Source organism: Eulemur rufifrons, chromosome 3, assembly GCF_041146395.1.
Source record: "Eulemur rufifrons isolate Redbay chromosome 3, OSU_ERuf_1, whole genome shotgun sequence".
In the NCBI taxonomy this organism is placed as follows: Eukaryota; Metazoa; Chordata; class Mammalia; order Primates; family Lemuridae; genus Eulemur; species Eulemur rufifrons.
The window spans coordinates 27109664-27124557 of NC_090985.1; the positions used below are offsets into that span (position 1 = coordinate 27109664).

General features: G+C 36.4%; 1 protein-coding gene across 50 annotated transcripts in view; it reads left to right on the forward strand.

Annotated features, from left to right (window-relative positions):
• PTK2 (protein tyrosine kinase 2) overlaps positions 1 to 14894 on the forward strand; it is a 266149-nt gene that overhangs the window by 116356 nt on the left and 134899 nt on the right. For 48 of the 50 annotated variants that reach the window (XM_069466821.1, XM_069466823.1, XM_069466828.1 and 45 more), the window contains 2 exons: positions 2524 to 2603; positions 2848 to 2910. In XM_069466821.1, the coding sequence (XP_069322922.1) occupies positions 2524 to 2603; positions 2848 to 2910 (143 nt within the window). The remainder of the gene's footprint in view (positions 1 to 2523; positions 2604 to 2847; positions 2911 to 14894) is intronic. The other 2 variants (XM_069466867.1, XM_069466871.1) reach the window with 1 other exon arrangement.

The window sequence follows — 14894 nt, forward strand, 5'->3', positions numbered from 1 at the left end:
TGGGCTCAAGCGATCCTCCCACTGTGGCCTCCCAAGTAGCTGGGAGTACAGGCGCATGCCACCATGGCCGACTAATTTTTTTCTTTTTTGTAGAGTTAGGGTCTTGCTGTGTTGCTCAGGCTGGTTTCAAACTCCTGGGCTCAAGTGGTCCTCCCACCTTAGCCTCCCAAAGTGCTGGGACTAAGGGTGTGAGACACTGCACCCGGCCCAGATCTGGATTTTGAGTCCTAGCTTTAATACTTACTTATGTGACTCTGTGTAAATTAAGTTTTCTGATCTTTACATTAATATAATAGGATTAATAAAACTTACCTCGAAGAATTACAGTAAAAGTCAGAAATAATATATACCAAATGCTTAGCATAGTACCTGGTCCCTGGTAGATACTCCTTAAATCACAGTTCCTCTGCTATCATCGTGATCGTTTTCTTTAGGTTTTTCTGAGGCCATAAAATGGGAATGGTAATAGTGCCCAAGTCACAGCGAGGTTGTGAGGATTAAATGAGATATTACATATAAATCTGCTTGACTTGGTGCTGAATATATATACCTTAAGTATATATGCTTGAATGCTTGATAAATTTCATTTATTTGAAAAACGAAAGCAGTTCTGCTGGGAGTTAGTAGAAGGGAGGTAGTGAAGAAACATAAGGGAAATGAGCACTGTAAATGACCCTGAATCTTGAAGCCCAGCCTCAGGACATGACCATGCTCTGTGGCTTCAGAGAATGCTAGAATGCATCTAGCCTAGATGACAGGGAGCGTGAGACACTTGAATAGGGTTTGTTTTCACTCCTCCAGCAAAGGGGCTTGAGGTTAGGATGAGGATCTGTTGTGATGGCTTGATCCGTCTCATATCATTACTCTTTGCAGAACACATCAATCGCCTCAGAACATGAGTGAGTTTCAGGCCATGGTCATACACCTCTGATAATCAAGAACAGTAGATTGGAGCTATAGGAAAAACAACTCTGAACTTTGAAGACACATAAATGAAGGGATTTTTCCATAAAGATTGGTTTTTTTGTTTTTTTTTTTGTGAGACAGAGTCTCACTCTGTTGCCCAGGCTAGAGTGCCGTGGTGTCAGCCTAGCTCACAGCTGCCTCAAACTCCTGGGCTCAAGCTGTCCTTCTGCCTCAGCCTCCTGAGTAGCTGGGACTACAGGCATGTGCCACCATGCCTGGCTAATTTTTTATGTATATATATTTTTAGTTGTCCAGCTAATTTCTTTCTATTTTTAGTAGAGACAGGGTCTCGCTCTTGCTCAGGCTGGTCTTGAACTCCTGAGCTCAAACGATCCTCCCACCTTGGCCTCCCAGAGGGCTAGGATTACAGGCGTGAGCCACCTCGCCCGGCCCCATAAAGATTGTTAAATTATAATTTTCCCTTTTTTCATTTTTACAACTAATATGAATTTGGTTTTGATGAATGAAATACAGCATTTGATTATATTTTTCACACTTGTGAATGAATAGTGTTTAGGAATTATAGTAATTAATCTTCAAGGCAGTTTTCTAATGGTGCATTTTCCTCAACATATAATTGATAATCTGTCGTGGTTCCTCTGAAATCTGCACCAGACAACTAAGAGCCACTTAATGTTTCCATCAGAACCCTCTGGCATTTCTCTACCTTATCTAAATACCTGTCTTGGTTTATCTCTTGTGCTGTTATTTTTGTGTTCAGTAACTTACTTATGATACAAAAACTTTGTTCTTTAAAAATTTGGACTGGTTATAGACGCGAGAGCCAATTGAAGTATAAACAAAATTATTCTAGAACTAAAGCTTTTGACTTAGTTTAGTGGATTAAGTAATTCTGTTCCAAGTGATCAGGCTTAAGTGCCTACTATGTATAAGGAATAGAACTTATTGTTGCTTGTAAATTTTATATGGAAAATAACGTTTACACATAGGTACCCACATTCCATTTTGATAACTATTTATTCATTTGCCCAATTGTTCATTTAATAGATATTTATTGATCACCTGGGTCTAGGGTGCTAATGCAGAAAAATAAAGCACACATGTTGAGAAGGAATAATGTTTAGCTCAGAAATAACACATAGACAAGCCTGAGCAAGGGTGAGACCTCGTCTCTATAAAAAAGTAGAAAAATTAGCCAGGTGTGGTGGCACACACTTATACTTCCAGCTATTTGAGAGGCTGGGGCAGGAAAATCACTTGAACCCAGGAGTTTGAGGTTGCTGTGAGCTAGGCTGACACCATGGCACTCTAGCCCAGATGACAAAGTGAGACTCTGTCTCAAAAAAAAAAAAAAAAAAAGAAAGAAAGAAAGAAAAAGAAAAGCTCATACATGATAGGAGCTTTTTTCTTACTAGAAGACCATTTTATTTCTTTAATTACTTTTAGGTATGAGTCATTCTTATATCTGTAGTATCTAAAGTAATTATTGACACAGTGTAAAGTAAATAAAAGATACTCAATGGACAGTTATTGAATGAATACATCTAAAACGTGTTCTTTTAAAACAGCACTGTTTTCCCATTCCTTTTACTGTAGGTGAAGAGCGATTATATGTTAGAGATAGCTGATCAAGTGGACCAGGAAATTGCTTTGAAGTTGGGATGTCTAGAAATTCGGTAAGATGATAAGTATACATTGAGATCTTTATTCATCAGTGTTTTTCATTATATTTGAAATTTTTCCAGGTGGTTTTATTGGCTTTGTAAGGATTATCAGTAAAATATTCAATAACATTCAAGTAAAAATATCAGAAGAATCTGAATCATTCATTAAGTAGATAACTCTCCCCTAATTTTGATCATTTTACAACTTAAGCATTCCTTATATATACATGTAAATTGATGTCTTCCCTGATTTTAGGCGATCATACTGGGAGATGCGGGACAATGCGCTAGAAAAGAAGTCTAACTATGAAGTATTAGAGTAAGTATTACATACTATAATCCAACCTAGAGCTTATGTCTTGGGAGAGTAGAATTTCTGCTGCACTTCATCTTTTTGATGATTGATTCAGCAAAAGATAACTTAGCACTGAGTCCTTAGTAGCTAATTGCTGGAGATTCAGAAATTAATAATACAAAATTTTCACCCTCAGGAAGCTTACTGCTAGAATGAAGAGTCTCAGAAAAGGAAGCAAAATTATAATATAATATACTAGAAACCAAATGTAGAAGTATCTACGAAGTGTTTGCAGGTGGGTGGTACTTGATGTCTGAGGTGGTTTTGTAGGGAGATGTTGTTTAATGGGAGTCTTGAAGGGTGAGTGATACACAGAATGTGGGCAGGTGGGGGTTGCATGGGAGCCAATCTGGGAGGAGAAATCAGCATTTGCAAAGGCACAGAAACATGGGCTATCAGACAAAGGTTAGAAAAGTGTAAGTTCATTGGGGATAGAACAGCATACTTAAGAGGGAGAGATAGGGATATGTATGCACGGAGGCCAGGTCATTGCTTATCTACATCCTTTAGAAAGAGTCTGGACTTGGTCTTGGGCATTGCTGACTCATTGAACTATTTTCATTAGGACAGTGATTTGATGAGATCTGTGATTTAGAATTCCGTATTCGTGAGATTAGAATGTTAAAAATGAAAGCAGGGTGGCAAGAAGCCATTGCATCTTTCTTTTCCATGGGAGAAATAACGAGACTCTGAGAGAGACAGAAGCAGTGGCTATGGAGATGTGGATTAGCAGAGTCGGAGCCTGTGAGACTGGAGGCCTGGTCAAAAGAAAAGAGGAATCCAAGGAGCTTCTTGGCTTTCAGTCATGGGCCACGAGGGATACCAGTCACAGGAAAAGAGCGTGCTTGAGGGGAAAGAATAAGTTGTTTTAGGAATGTTGATTTTCAATCTGAGGGAACATTCATGTTTTTTTAAATGAAAAAGGAAAGAAAAGTGTTCATTTTGTTATCTGTTATGAAAGGACTAATACTACCAGCATTAAAAAAATGTCTGATGATACCCAGTGCTTACACCTTGGTTTCTAATACCATTCTCCAATGAAAGGAACCGGCGCTTCTTAGAAAAATGCCTAGTTATAGGGAGGAGAGAGAAAATACAAGATGAGCCTAGAGCAGTTTATTTTGCTGGAAAGAAGGAAGTACTGAAACAAACAAACAAACAAACAGTCCAGGTAGGGTGGCTCACGTCTATAATCCTAACACTTTGGGAGGCTGAGGAGGAAGGATCACTTAAGACCAGGAATTCAAGACCAGCCTGAACAACATAGACCCCATCTCTACAAAAATTAGACGAATTAGCTGGGCATGGTGGCTCGTGCCTGTAGTCCCAGCTACTCAGGAGGCTGAGACAGGAAGAATTGCTTGAGCCCAGGAGTTTAAGGATGTAGTGAGCTATGATGATGCCACTATACTGTAGCCCCAGATTATGACTCAAAGTATAAAATAAATTTCCATGAGTTAGTACTAATATAAATGATTGAATAAATAAATATGTGACGGAGAAGTGACAAATCTGCTCTACAGAAAAATTCCAAATAATGCCAATATTCCCCTGTTGAAAGGATGTGGAGCATAAAACTCACTCCCAAAGTATGGGCTACACTTGGTGGCTTGTGTGTACAGAGTATAGCATGGAAAGGGAATGAGGGGAGAAAGTAACTTCACAGTGAAGGAACCTGACAGACACCTCCTGAGTCTGGGGATCCAGGTCAACATCAGCAGTGGTAAGTCGTGTTGATAGTATGCACCCAAGGTGCAGTGTGTTGACAATGGCACTTTACCTTCCAAAACCCTATAACCCCCGTCTAACATGAGAAAAACATCAGGCAAACCTACTTGAGGCACATTGTACACAATACCTAACCAGTGCTCTTCAAAACTTTCAAAGTCATCAAGGAAATGAGGGAAGTCTAAGAAACTGAAATAGCCAGAAGAAGCCTAAAGAGACATGGTTAAATGTAATCTGGTGTCCTAGATAGGATCCTGGAACAGAAAAATCTGAATCAAGTATATAGTTTGTTAATAATAATATGTCAATATTGATTTATTAGCTGTGACAAGTTCACCATAGTTATGCAAGATAGTAACAGTAGGGAACCTAGTGTGGAGTATATGAGGTACATACCTTTGTAACTTTTTTGTAAATCTATTATAAAATAAAAAGTTTATCTCAATTTTTAAAAATCTGATGGTAGGATCGAGGAAGCAGAAAGCCAGTCAGTAGAGATGATCTAAAAAGGTACAGCTGTTGGTGAATAGTTACGTGAAGTCAGAAATGGAATGCTAGTTCAGTGGCCTGGCAGAGTCAAAGGGAAAAGACGCTTGGAAACGTGTGATTGTCCTTCAGGGTCGCTATGGAAGCCTGCCTTAGTGCAGTGATTAGGGAAGAATTCTGTGAATTGGATTCTGTCCTATCTCTGGGTGAAGCCAAGATAGGAAAATGAAAGATAACTGAAAAATAGAGTCTGTGTGAGAACGAGAGGTATACAAAAAAATGAAGAAAGCCAGATGTACTGTCAAAAGGATACAGAGTTACAGGAAACGAGATGCCTGAAAGAAATCTCCATGGATAATGCATAGACATGTTTTTAGCAGCCAGAACAATCAGTTAAAAGAAAATGAAGAAGCAGGTATCCATCAAGGTGAGCTTGTGAATAGTGTGTTTGGAGAGAGGGGAGTTTTAAGTTCAAGATCTGTTTGAAATGAGTCAGATTTTACACTGAAGTTGGTGTAAATTTGGCTTATTTTTAGAAATTACAGAACTACAGGTGACAGAATAGATGATGGAAGAGGACAAATTGGGTTATTAATCAGTGACTTTAAAATTTTGGTGTTTTTGTGGGGAGTCAGTGAAATGGAAAATGTGGGAATTACTACATATAAGTCAAGGCATGTGATTATTATTACCTGGAAATGAGAGTTAGACCCAGCATGAGCTTTTGTAAATTAGATCCTTCTCAGAGGATATGATTGAAAAGTTGAATGATCTATTGCTTTAAAATGGCTATTTAGTGTTTTTTCATTTATATGTGTGATATTTAAAGTAAGAAAATATAGTTAAAGGGGAATCTTCTGGTTTTTGTAGTTCTAGGATATTATTTTGCTATACCTTCTTTCTGAATTCCTATGCTTTTGTCCCACTATGGTGACTCTTCGCACTTATATAAGTTGTGTGAATTCAGTGCCTGATCCCTATATGAGAGGTGAATTAGTTGAGTGGGCTCTTGGAGTAGAATGAATATCTGGGTTCATGTCTGTCCTAGCTTCATTTTTTTCTCTAGGTCTTCTCTTTGCTCAGTTTTATTAGTAAAGCTCTTGGTATTTGTTTCCAAATCTGTGAAATGGGGATAATGCTGATACCTAACTATTATTGGGTTGTGTGGGGGAGTTGATAGATAATCCATGTCAAGTGCTTAATATGTATAGTACCCAGCACTGAATAGATGTTGACCGTAATTGTCATTATCCATAGGAAAGATTGTCAATCAGGATAAAAAAATCAAGCTGTGTAGAGTTTTTTGAAAGAGAATTAAGAAAAAATAATATAAAAGAATGTGTTCATTTATTGACTTAATTTTGAGCCCTTTAAAGATGATTTCTAATTTATTTGTTTCAAAGATAATACATTGTAGTTACTGAATGTTATTCATTCTGGTTATTGAGAAAATTGAAACTATACTGTCAAATAGGAAAAAAATTTTCAAATCCCATCACTTACTGATAACAACCTTCAAGTCTTACTAAATATCCTTATATAGCCAGCCCTCTTTCTTAACACATGTGTGTACACATACAATGCATAGTTTTTAATATAATAGTTTTTAGTATAAGTAGAATGATATTATATACATGCATCCTGCTTTTTTTCTTCAACCTTATGTTGATGAGATCTTTCCATATAACTAAATACAAATATATATTAGTATACTAGTCCATCAAATGAGTGTATAATGCTGCATTTAACCAGTCACCTATTGGTGGAAATTAAATTTGGGTTTAATAACATATAAAACATGTTACTATTTTTTGTTCGTTTTTACCTAGATGATAGGCAACAAATAATAGTTTTATTTCCTTACATAAGTTAGATTACTTGATAATATTAAACATCTTCCCATATGTGGCCATTTTATTTTCCTTTTGTAAATTGCATTTTTATTAGTTTTCTAATGTTTTTTTATTAATCTTAAGAGTCTTTGTTGTATTAACCCTTGATTTATAATGTTAGTTCTATATATTCTTTCCCAACTCATCTTTGTGTTTCACCTATGTGTATGCGGCTTTAGTAATAGAGAAGTTTGTCTTTTTTTCAGTGTAGTAGCAAAATTTGTCACCTATTTTTGTCTTAGTTTTTGAGTTTCATGACCTGATTTTACAAGGGCATTCAGTGATTTAAGATTGTTAAATGTTTGTCCTGAAACTTTTATGGATTCATTTTTGGTTTTATATTTCCAAATGTGTAGATTCTAAAAAATATTTTCTTTTTAAATTAACCTTTAGCTTACTGGCATTATGATCAGACAACATGGTCTGTGTAACAAAAGCTTCTCAACTTTTGTGGAGACTTTCTTTGTGGACTAAAATAAGTACATTTTGCCTCCAATGTTTTATTATGAAAAAGTTTCAAACATATAAAAATGTTGAATTCTACAATGCACCAGTGTGTATCTATCACCTAGACTCTATCTATAGTTGTTAACATTTTGCTGTATTTGCTTTATATGATCAGTGTTTTTAAATATTTTAGTGTGGTTTAAAAAATGTACTTTCTAATCAAGCTTGTTAACTATCTATAGTGGTATTTTGTCTTTTGACATATTAATAATTAAGAGACGTGTTGAAACATTTATGATAATGACTTTGCCAATTTCTTCCTGTAGATCTATTAATTTTTGCTCCATATTTTGAGGCTCCTTTATTTAAACATATAAACAGAATGCTTATATCTTCTTGGTAAATTGAGTCTTGTGTCATTATTTAGTGATCCTCTCTATGTCTAATAATATATTTTTGTTGTTTTTGTTCTAAAGACTGTTTTCCCTTCTTTAGGGGTTAGCATTGGCCTGGTTTATATTTTCCATTTTTCACTTTCAACTTTGCTGTGTCCTTATACTTTTTAAATGTATCTCTTTTAAATATAAAGCTGGATTCCTTAAATCCAGTTTGCTAAATGATAGGTTTAATACATTCATATTTGTTAGAATGAATTATATATTGGACTTGCTTGTGTTATCTTTATTTCTAGTGCCCTAGAAATAAACTGTGTGTGTGCACATGCGTGCCTGCTGTTTATTTCTTAGTTGGTACTCATATTCCAAATTTTTTTCTCCAGTGATTTGGAAATTTGTAAACTCTCTCTACTCTTTAATTGGTTACCCTTATGCTTTCTATATTAATCAACTCTAGATTTTAAAATTATGTAACCCTCTCTTAAACAATACAAAGACCTTGGAACACCTTAAATCTCTCCACCTTCTTCCACATTACACCTCATTTTTTCTTGTTATTTTAGTTATATCTTTTTTTACTTAAACACCAAATAGTAGACATTATTGTTATTTTATACAGATATTATTTGTTTAGCTATCCCTGTATGTTTATCATTTTATTTCTTAAACGTTCCGTCTGGTATACTTTTCCTTTTACTTCAACTATATTGTTCAGATCATTGTATTTTCTCAACACTGTAAAGACAATATACTCTGTTATGACTGTGAAAAAAAAGTCTGTAGATATTTCTGTGTAGTTTCTCTTTCTTTTAAGATCCTTTCCTTATTTTTGGTCTTTTCTAGCTTTACTCATGTCTTGGGCTTAGATTTCTTTTTATAAATCCAGATGGACCCAGACATACTTCTTAATTTTGTGGATTCATGTTTTCCATCTGGAAAATGTATGCCATTATATCTTTAATCTCTTAAGATTTTTCCTATTTTTTATCTCCCTTTTTCTCAATGGCAGTGTATGTGTAATTTCTTTGGATTTGTCTTCTAATTCCTTAATTCTCTTTCAAGCAGTTTTTTTGCCACTTACATTTTTCATTTATAGAAGTTCCATTTCTTATGATGTAATCTGCTTCTTCATTCCTGGTAACCTCTTGTATGCTCCTCTGTAGTTAATTGCGGCATTTCTTTTACGTTTTTCATGCATTGCTGTTGTATGTTCTGTGTTTGACAATAATATTGGGGTACCAGAGTGTTCAATCTGCTGTTACTGTGACTCTTGTTCAAGCCCCCAGAGAGGCCTGAATTAGAGCCTGGTGACTGGGGCTTCATTTATGTTGTTGTGGCTTCTGACATGAGCCAGGGAATAATGCCACCTCAGCCTCCCTCCAGTCCCACCTCAGGGCCACATGCTAGGTTCTTTGTCCCCACCTTGCAGGTACCCTCAGTCCAGAAACCCAAAAAAAGCATTTTGTGTATGTGTATTGGGAGCATCCTGGAGACCTCCGTGTTTATCAGTGTGTTGGTTAAACGTTCTTTGTTACACCTCACTCTATCCTTCTGACATTAGTTTTCCTTTTTTTTTTTTTTAAAGTATATTATTTAAAAGTTTTTTATATGTACTTTTTGGTGGTAAAATTCTCTTTTTGTCATCTTGTAATTTTCTATATTTCACCCTTGTTCTTGAAAGATATCTTTACTCCATGAACACTTCTAGATTAATGCTTATATTTTCTCAGTACTTTAAAGATACTTAATGATGTTTGGCTTGGTTATGTTCTCCACTGCAGCCATTGAAAGGCTGATGCCAGCGCTTTAGGAGTGGCGCTGATGTAGAGATACACTGTGACTCTCGTGTATACCATGGCTATTCTGCCACAGGAGGAACTCAGGAAACCTGGCAGCCCTAATTCCTCAAGGAGAGCCTGGGCCTAACCTTTTCCTACTTTTTTTCTTTTTTCTAGTAATTTGGAGCCATTTAGAAATTTATATATTTCCGCAGTACAGAAAAGAATTATACATGAATGCAGAATATTACTTTTTCTTATTGGTTTTATTTCAGAGTTCTCTTTTTCCTTTCTAATAAGAAGGAAAGTCATGAAATAGTCCACATAATTGATCAGATTCTATTAATAGCAGAAATTTTAAATATAATCTCAGTTATTTATAGTCTAATGCAGAATACTCCTTCACCTTTACCTTGTTTCAAAGTAACTATTTGAATTATGCTAAAAATAATAAGGCCCAACTTCTTAGAGTAGAAAAAGCACTATCTAAAAACTACATTTTTTTCTTTAAAACAACTGAATAGTTCATCAATCTTTCTTTCCAGGCTTGATAGAACCTTTACTGTAGACAAAGGGGAGGTACGTGGTGATAAGGGTCTCCCCCTGCTCCTCAACCTACTTGCTGAGGGCTCATGCTACCAGGGAACTAACTAGAATATAAAACAGATAAGACTTTATTTACATATTTTGTAAGTAGGAGGTGAAGAGGAGAGAAGAAGGCATCTACCAAAGGAGGTCAGATGTTGTAAGAAAAATATTTTTTATCAGCCTTTACAACTGCATTGCCAATATTGACAAATTAAACCAAATACAGTGTTAAAATTATGATTCCTAATATGGTATTAGAGAAGGAAGAATCTTATTTACCAGTGATTATTCCCCAAATGAGAAAACTATGTATGAAATTATTTTAAATGAACCACTTAACTTTTTAGTTCTGTTCATTTCCTTATTAAGTGGTTTGCCTTTTTAAAGAAATTTGTTTTTGGCCATCTTTGCATTTAGCATATTTTGCTATGGTTGTGTTTATAATTGTTTCTCTTCCCTAATAGAATGTGAGCAGCGTCAATGTAGCCTCACGGTAGTCCCCACACATTATAGAGAATCTGACATTTATTAGATCTTCCATAGATACTTCTCTTTTTTTGAGACAAGGTCTTACTCTGTCGCCCAGGCTAGAGTGCAGTGGCGTCATCATAGCTCACTGAAAGCATAAACTCCTGGATTCAAGCGGTCTTCTTGCCTCAGCCTCCTGAGTAGCTGAGACTATAGGCATGTACCAGCACAACGGGCTAATTATTTTGGGTAATTTTTTCTAGAGGATGTGATCTCACTATTTTGCTAAAGCTAGTCTACAACTCGTGGCCTCAAGCAATCCTCCTGCCTCGGCCTCCCAGAGTGCTAAGATTATAGGCATGAGCCACTGTGCCTGGCTAGAGATTCCATAGATAGTTACTGAATGAATAAATTTGTAATTTGAAATTAGCTGAGGTTAATTATAATTGTGCTTTGTTTTCATTTCATTTTTTAAATTGTCTTTCTTGTCAACAGTAATCCATTGCTTTCTTTAGCTGCCTATAATAATAATACATCAAAGAAGGAGATGCCAATAGATTTGATAGAAATTGGCAGTGGCTTCACTAATACAGAAGTTCATTTCTTTCTCATGTAAAATAAGTCCTAGACAGTCAGTGAGCCTCAGTCACTGGGGCTCCAGCTTCCTTTTACTTGCTATTTCATAATCCGTAGCCACCTCATGGCCTAGGATGGCTACTGGACCTCACCCATTACATGTGAATTCTAGCCCCCAAGAAGGAGAAAGAGATGGGCATTGTCTTTCTCCCTTCAAGGACACAAATGTTTATAAAGTAAGTCCTCACTTAACATGATCGATAGGTTCTTGGAAACTGTGACTTTAATCAAAATGGTGTATATAAAAACCAGGTTTACTATAGGCTAATTAATAGAAGCAAGAATTAAGTTCTTCCACAAAATCATCACCGAACTTCTAGATAAAGGTCCAAAAACTTCTAATATTAAATGTTGAAATAAATGTGAACTATGCATACATTTAGGAAAGATTAATAAAAACAGATCATTGTTTACCCAATTATTCCTGTTCAAGGTTGCAAGTGGCTGGAGACTATCCCCATAGCTCAGGGTGCAAGGCAGGAACTAACCCTGGATGGGACACCATTCCATCACAGGGCCCACTAACACACCCACACTCACTCATCTTGGGACAGTGCAGACACACCAGTCCACCTAATGTGCATGTCTTTGGGATGTGGGAGGAAACTAAAGTACCTGGAGAATACCTACATAGACATGGGGAGAACGTGAAAACTTCACATACACAGTGGCCTCAGCTAGGAATCGATTTTCTTTTTCTCATTAAAGTTATAATGAAACAACATTGAATGTTATGGTGTTACTCGAGGACTTGTTGTATAATACTTTACCGTAGGGGACATTGGCCAAAACATAGTCACATGGCCACAGCTACCTACAAAAGAGACTGGGAACTGCAGCACTGTACCAAAAGACAACTTTTGATTATCCAGGATGAAAGGGAGAATTCATTAAGAAACAAATGGCAATCTCTATTGAAATTAGAGAATCTTAACATTTATCTGTTTTTAAGAGGCTTAACGTATAAGTTAGAGGTTAAAGTACCTCAGTTCTGTTTTTAAATTAAACGTACTCAATTCTGAGAGTTTTGAGAAAGGGTTAGATAAGGGATAACTACATGAAAATGCACATTTTCATCAAGTTAGTTTTGCTTGCATTTTTGCCTGGGATTTAAAATACTTAAGGAATTATGTCCAGAAAGTATTAGTTAAACAAGGTCACCAAAGTCAGAGTCTTCTCAGAAATATCGCCAGAGGAGAAATAAATTTATCCTTGACATAAGAATTCACTTATAATAAGCTTAGCTCCCTTTTAATACATAAATAAATCTTGTTCCAGTCTGAGTCCACTTAAAGCCTGCTGTGTTATGGGGTTGTGAACCTAAGTGCACATGTGTGGGACAAGACCACAGGCTGGGAGTATCTCAGCAGTGCACAAGCACACTGTAGAGTGCTTGTCTTGGCAAGTGGGGAGTGTTGATAGCAGTGAAGCCTTCCACACTGTCGTCTTCCCTCAACCATTCTGGATGGCAGTGTGGTATGAAAGGGGGAATGTGAGGCACTACACAGTCATTGTGCATAGGATGGGGGAGGACAGAGGTCTCCAAGCATGAGTATGCTGATTTCCAGAAACACTAAATAGTGGTGGAAGTCATTGGAGAGATGAAAGGAATTTTGAGGTTTAACAAAAGAGAAGACCCTCTCAGTCACAGTGTTGTAAATATTTCATTTAAAATTAAACATTGAGAGTTCTTTTATAAAATTGATCACAAAATAATTTTAAGTCCCAGAAACGCTAAATTTTCAACAGCTTATTTATTGGTTTTGAATGCTTATTGTCTCATGATACCTTTCACTCTGTGGTCCAGTTACTTGTTTATATAAATATCTCACTTAAGAAAAGGGAAGATCCATTGTTTTCCTACCCTATGAGCTGTTATACTACCTATTATGCCATATACTCTCAGTAAGTAAGAACATGAGTTACAGCATCTCTCTTTGTGGCTTCAAATCCAGATAAATTTGAATCTTAGAGAATGGATCATATAAACTCTTTTTGCTAACCCTATCCTAAAAGTAGGAAGAATAATGCTTAGAAGCTCCCTGCTATGTCTGCACAGGCAATCCCAAGGAAAGGTTCCTTGTTCAATATACAACTCCCTCCTCATCTCTCCATGTCTCCTTCCTGGAGTCTTTCTGACCATTGTGGGAGCCTTGTATGGTTGTCCCTGTGATAGCTGTGCACCTGACCCAGCTTTTCCCCATCCCTGCCCTTACTGAGGAGCCTAGGCCCATAGCACTAAGCCCTCGAGCGTCCCGGTGCCTGAAGTCTAGCTTTGTTGCTGTGCCCTAGCCCTGCCCATTGTAGCTTTCTGCAGTGTTGGAATGTCCTTTGCCCATTCAGTTCAGGAGCCATGAGCCATGTGGGGCAGCTCATCATTCAAGATGCAGCTGATGCAACTGGGAACCAGATTTTTAATTTAATTTTAACTAATTTACGTATAAAGGGCTACATATATCTAGTGGCTATGGTATTGGACAACACTGCTCTAACCTAGTGTTAACGTCCTGTCTTCTGTGTATGGGTTCAGAAGGTTCCTCTGAACTGAAGTGGGAATCTAATAATAAACTGATGGTTGGGTTTGGGAATTGGCAGTATTCTCAAAGCTTCATGGGAATTAGTTTTTTATCAGATGAGTTTGAATGTGTTTAGGATGTGCCCTTTGATAGTTAATAATAAAGAATTGTCTTGTAATAAAGGACAGTAGTTATATTTCTATGATATGTAAGTTGTGTTTTATTATTTTATTCACATATTGGACAGTTGTGTAGAGTTTGAGCTCAAAGAAGTGCTATTCCACATGAGGCTGTGAACCACTGCAAATGAGAGTGCACATCATAAACCAGGGCCAGACACAGAGCACGGAGAGAGGTGACCTTGTATTGAAAATGGGACGGCCTACATGTCCCTGCCTGGTTTCCTAAGAGAGATTTTAAATATAGATATCTATAATAGGCTCTTCCTAAAAACTTTGAACATAATACTTTAGGTGCTTCTCAGAGTCCTGTACCATGAAGTCAAAGTAGATTGACTTCTTGATTAAAATGTATTAAAGGTGGTAGTGTTGAATTTTTGTGATAATCTTGTTTACTTTAGCCTCATATTTATTTTCTCAACTGCCAGGTATCTAAGAAGAGTTCTAATGTTTGGATGTATGTTCATTATTACTTGAAAGTATTTTTTTTTATTTTTTTATTTTCTCAGACTTGAGTCAGTTTATAGAAAGTATTTTTTTTAAAACTGCATATATGCTACACATTGGCCTTAAGCTTTTTTTTTTTAAAAAATGGATTTGTCTTCATCTTTGAAGTAAAATTAACACCTAGTAGTAGTCTTTGTTTTCACAAAAAAATATGCCCTCTTTTATATTTCTTGAAATACACAGCCTTCTTGGTCCATATTTAATTTTCCCATTTGTGACAAATTGTTTACTTTACACCTAACTCTGAGAAAAATAAATGTGTAACCAGGTTTACAAATACTGGTTGACAGCTTCATAATTGCCAAGAGGACATCCCCTGCTTGGTCTT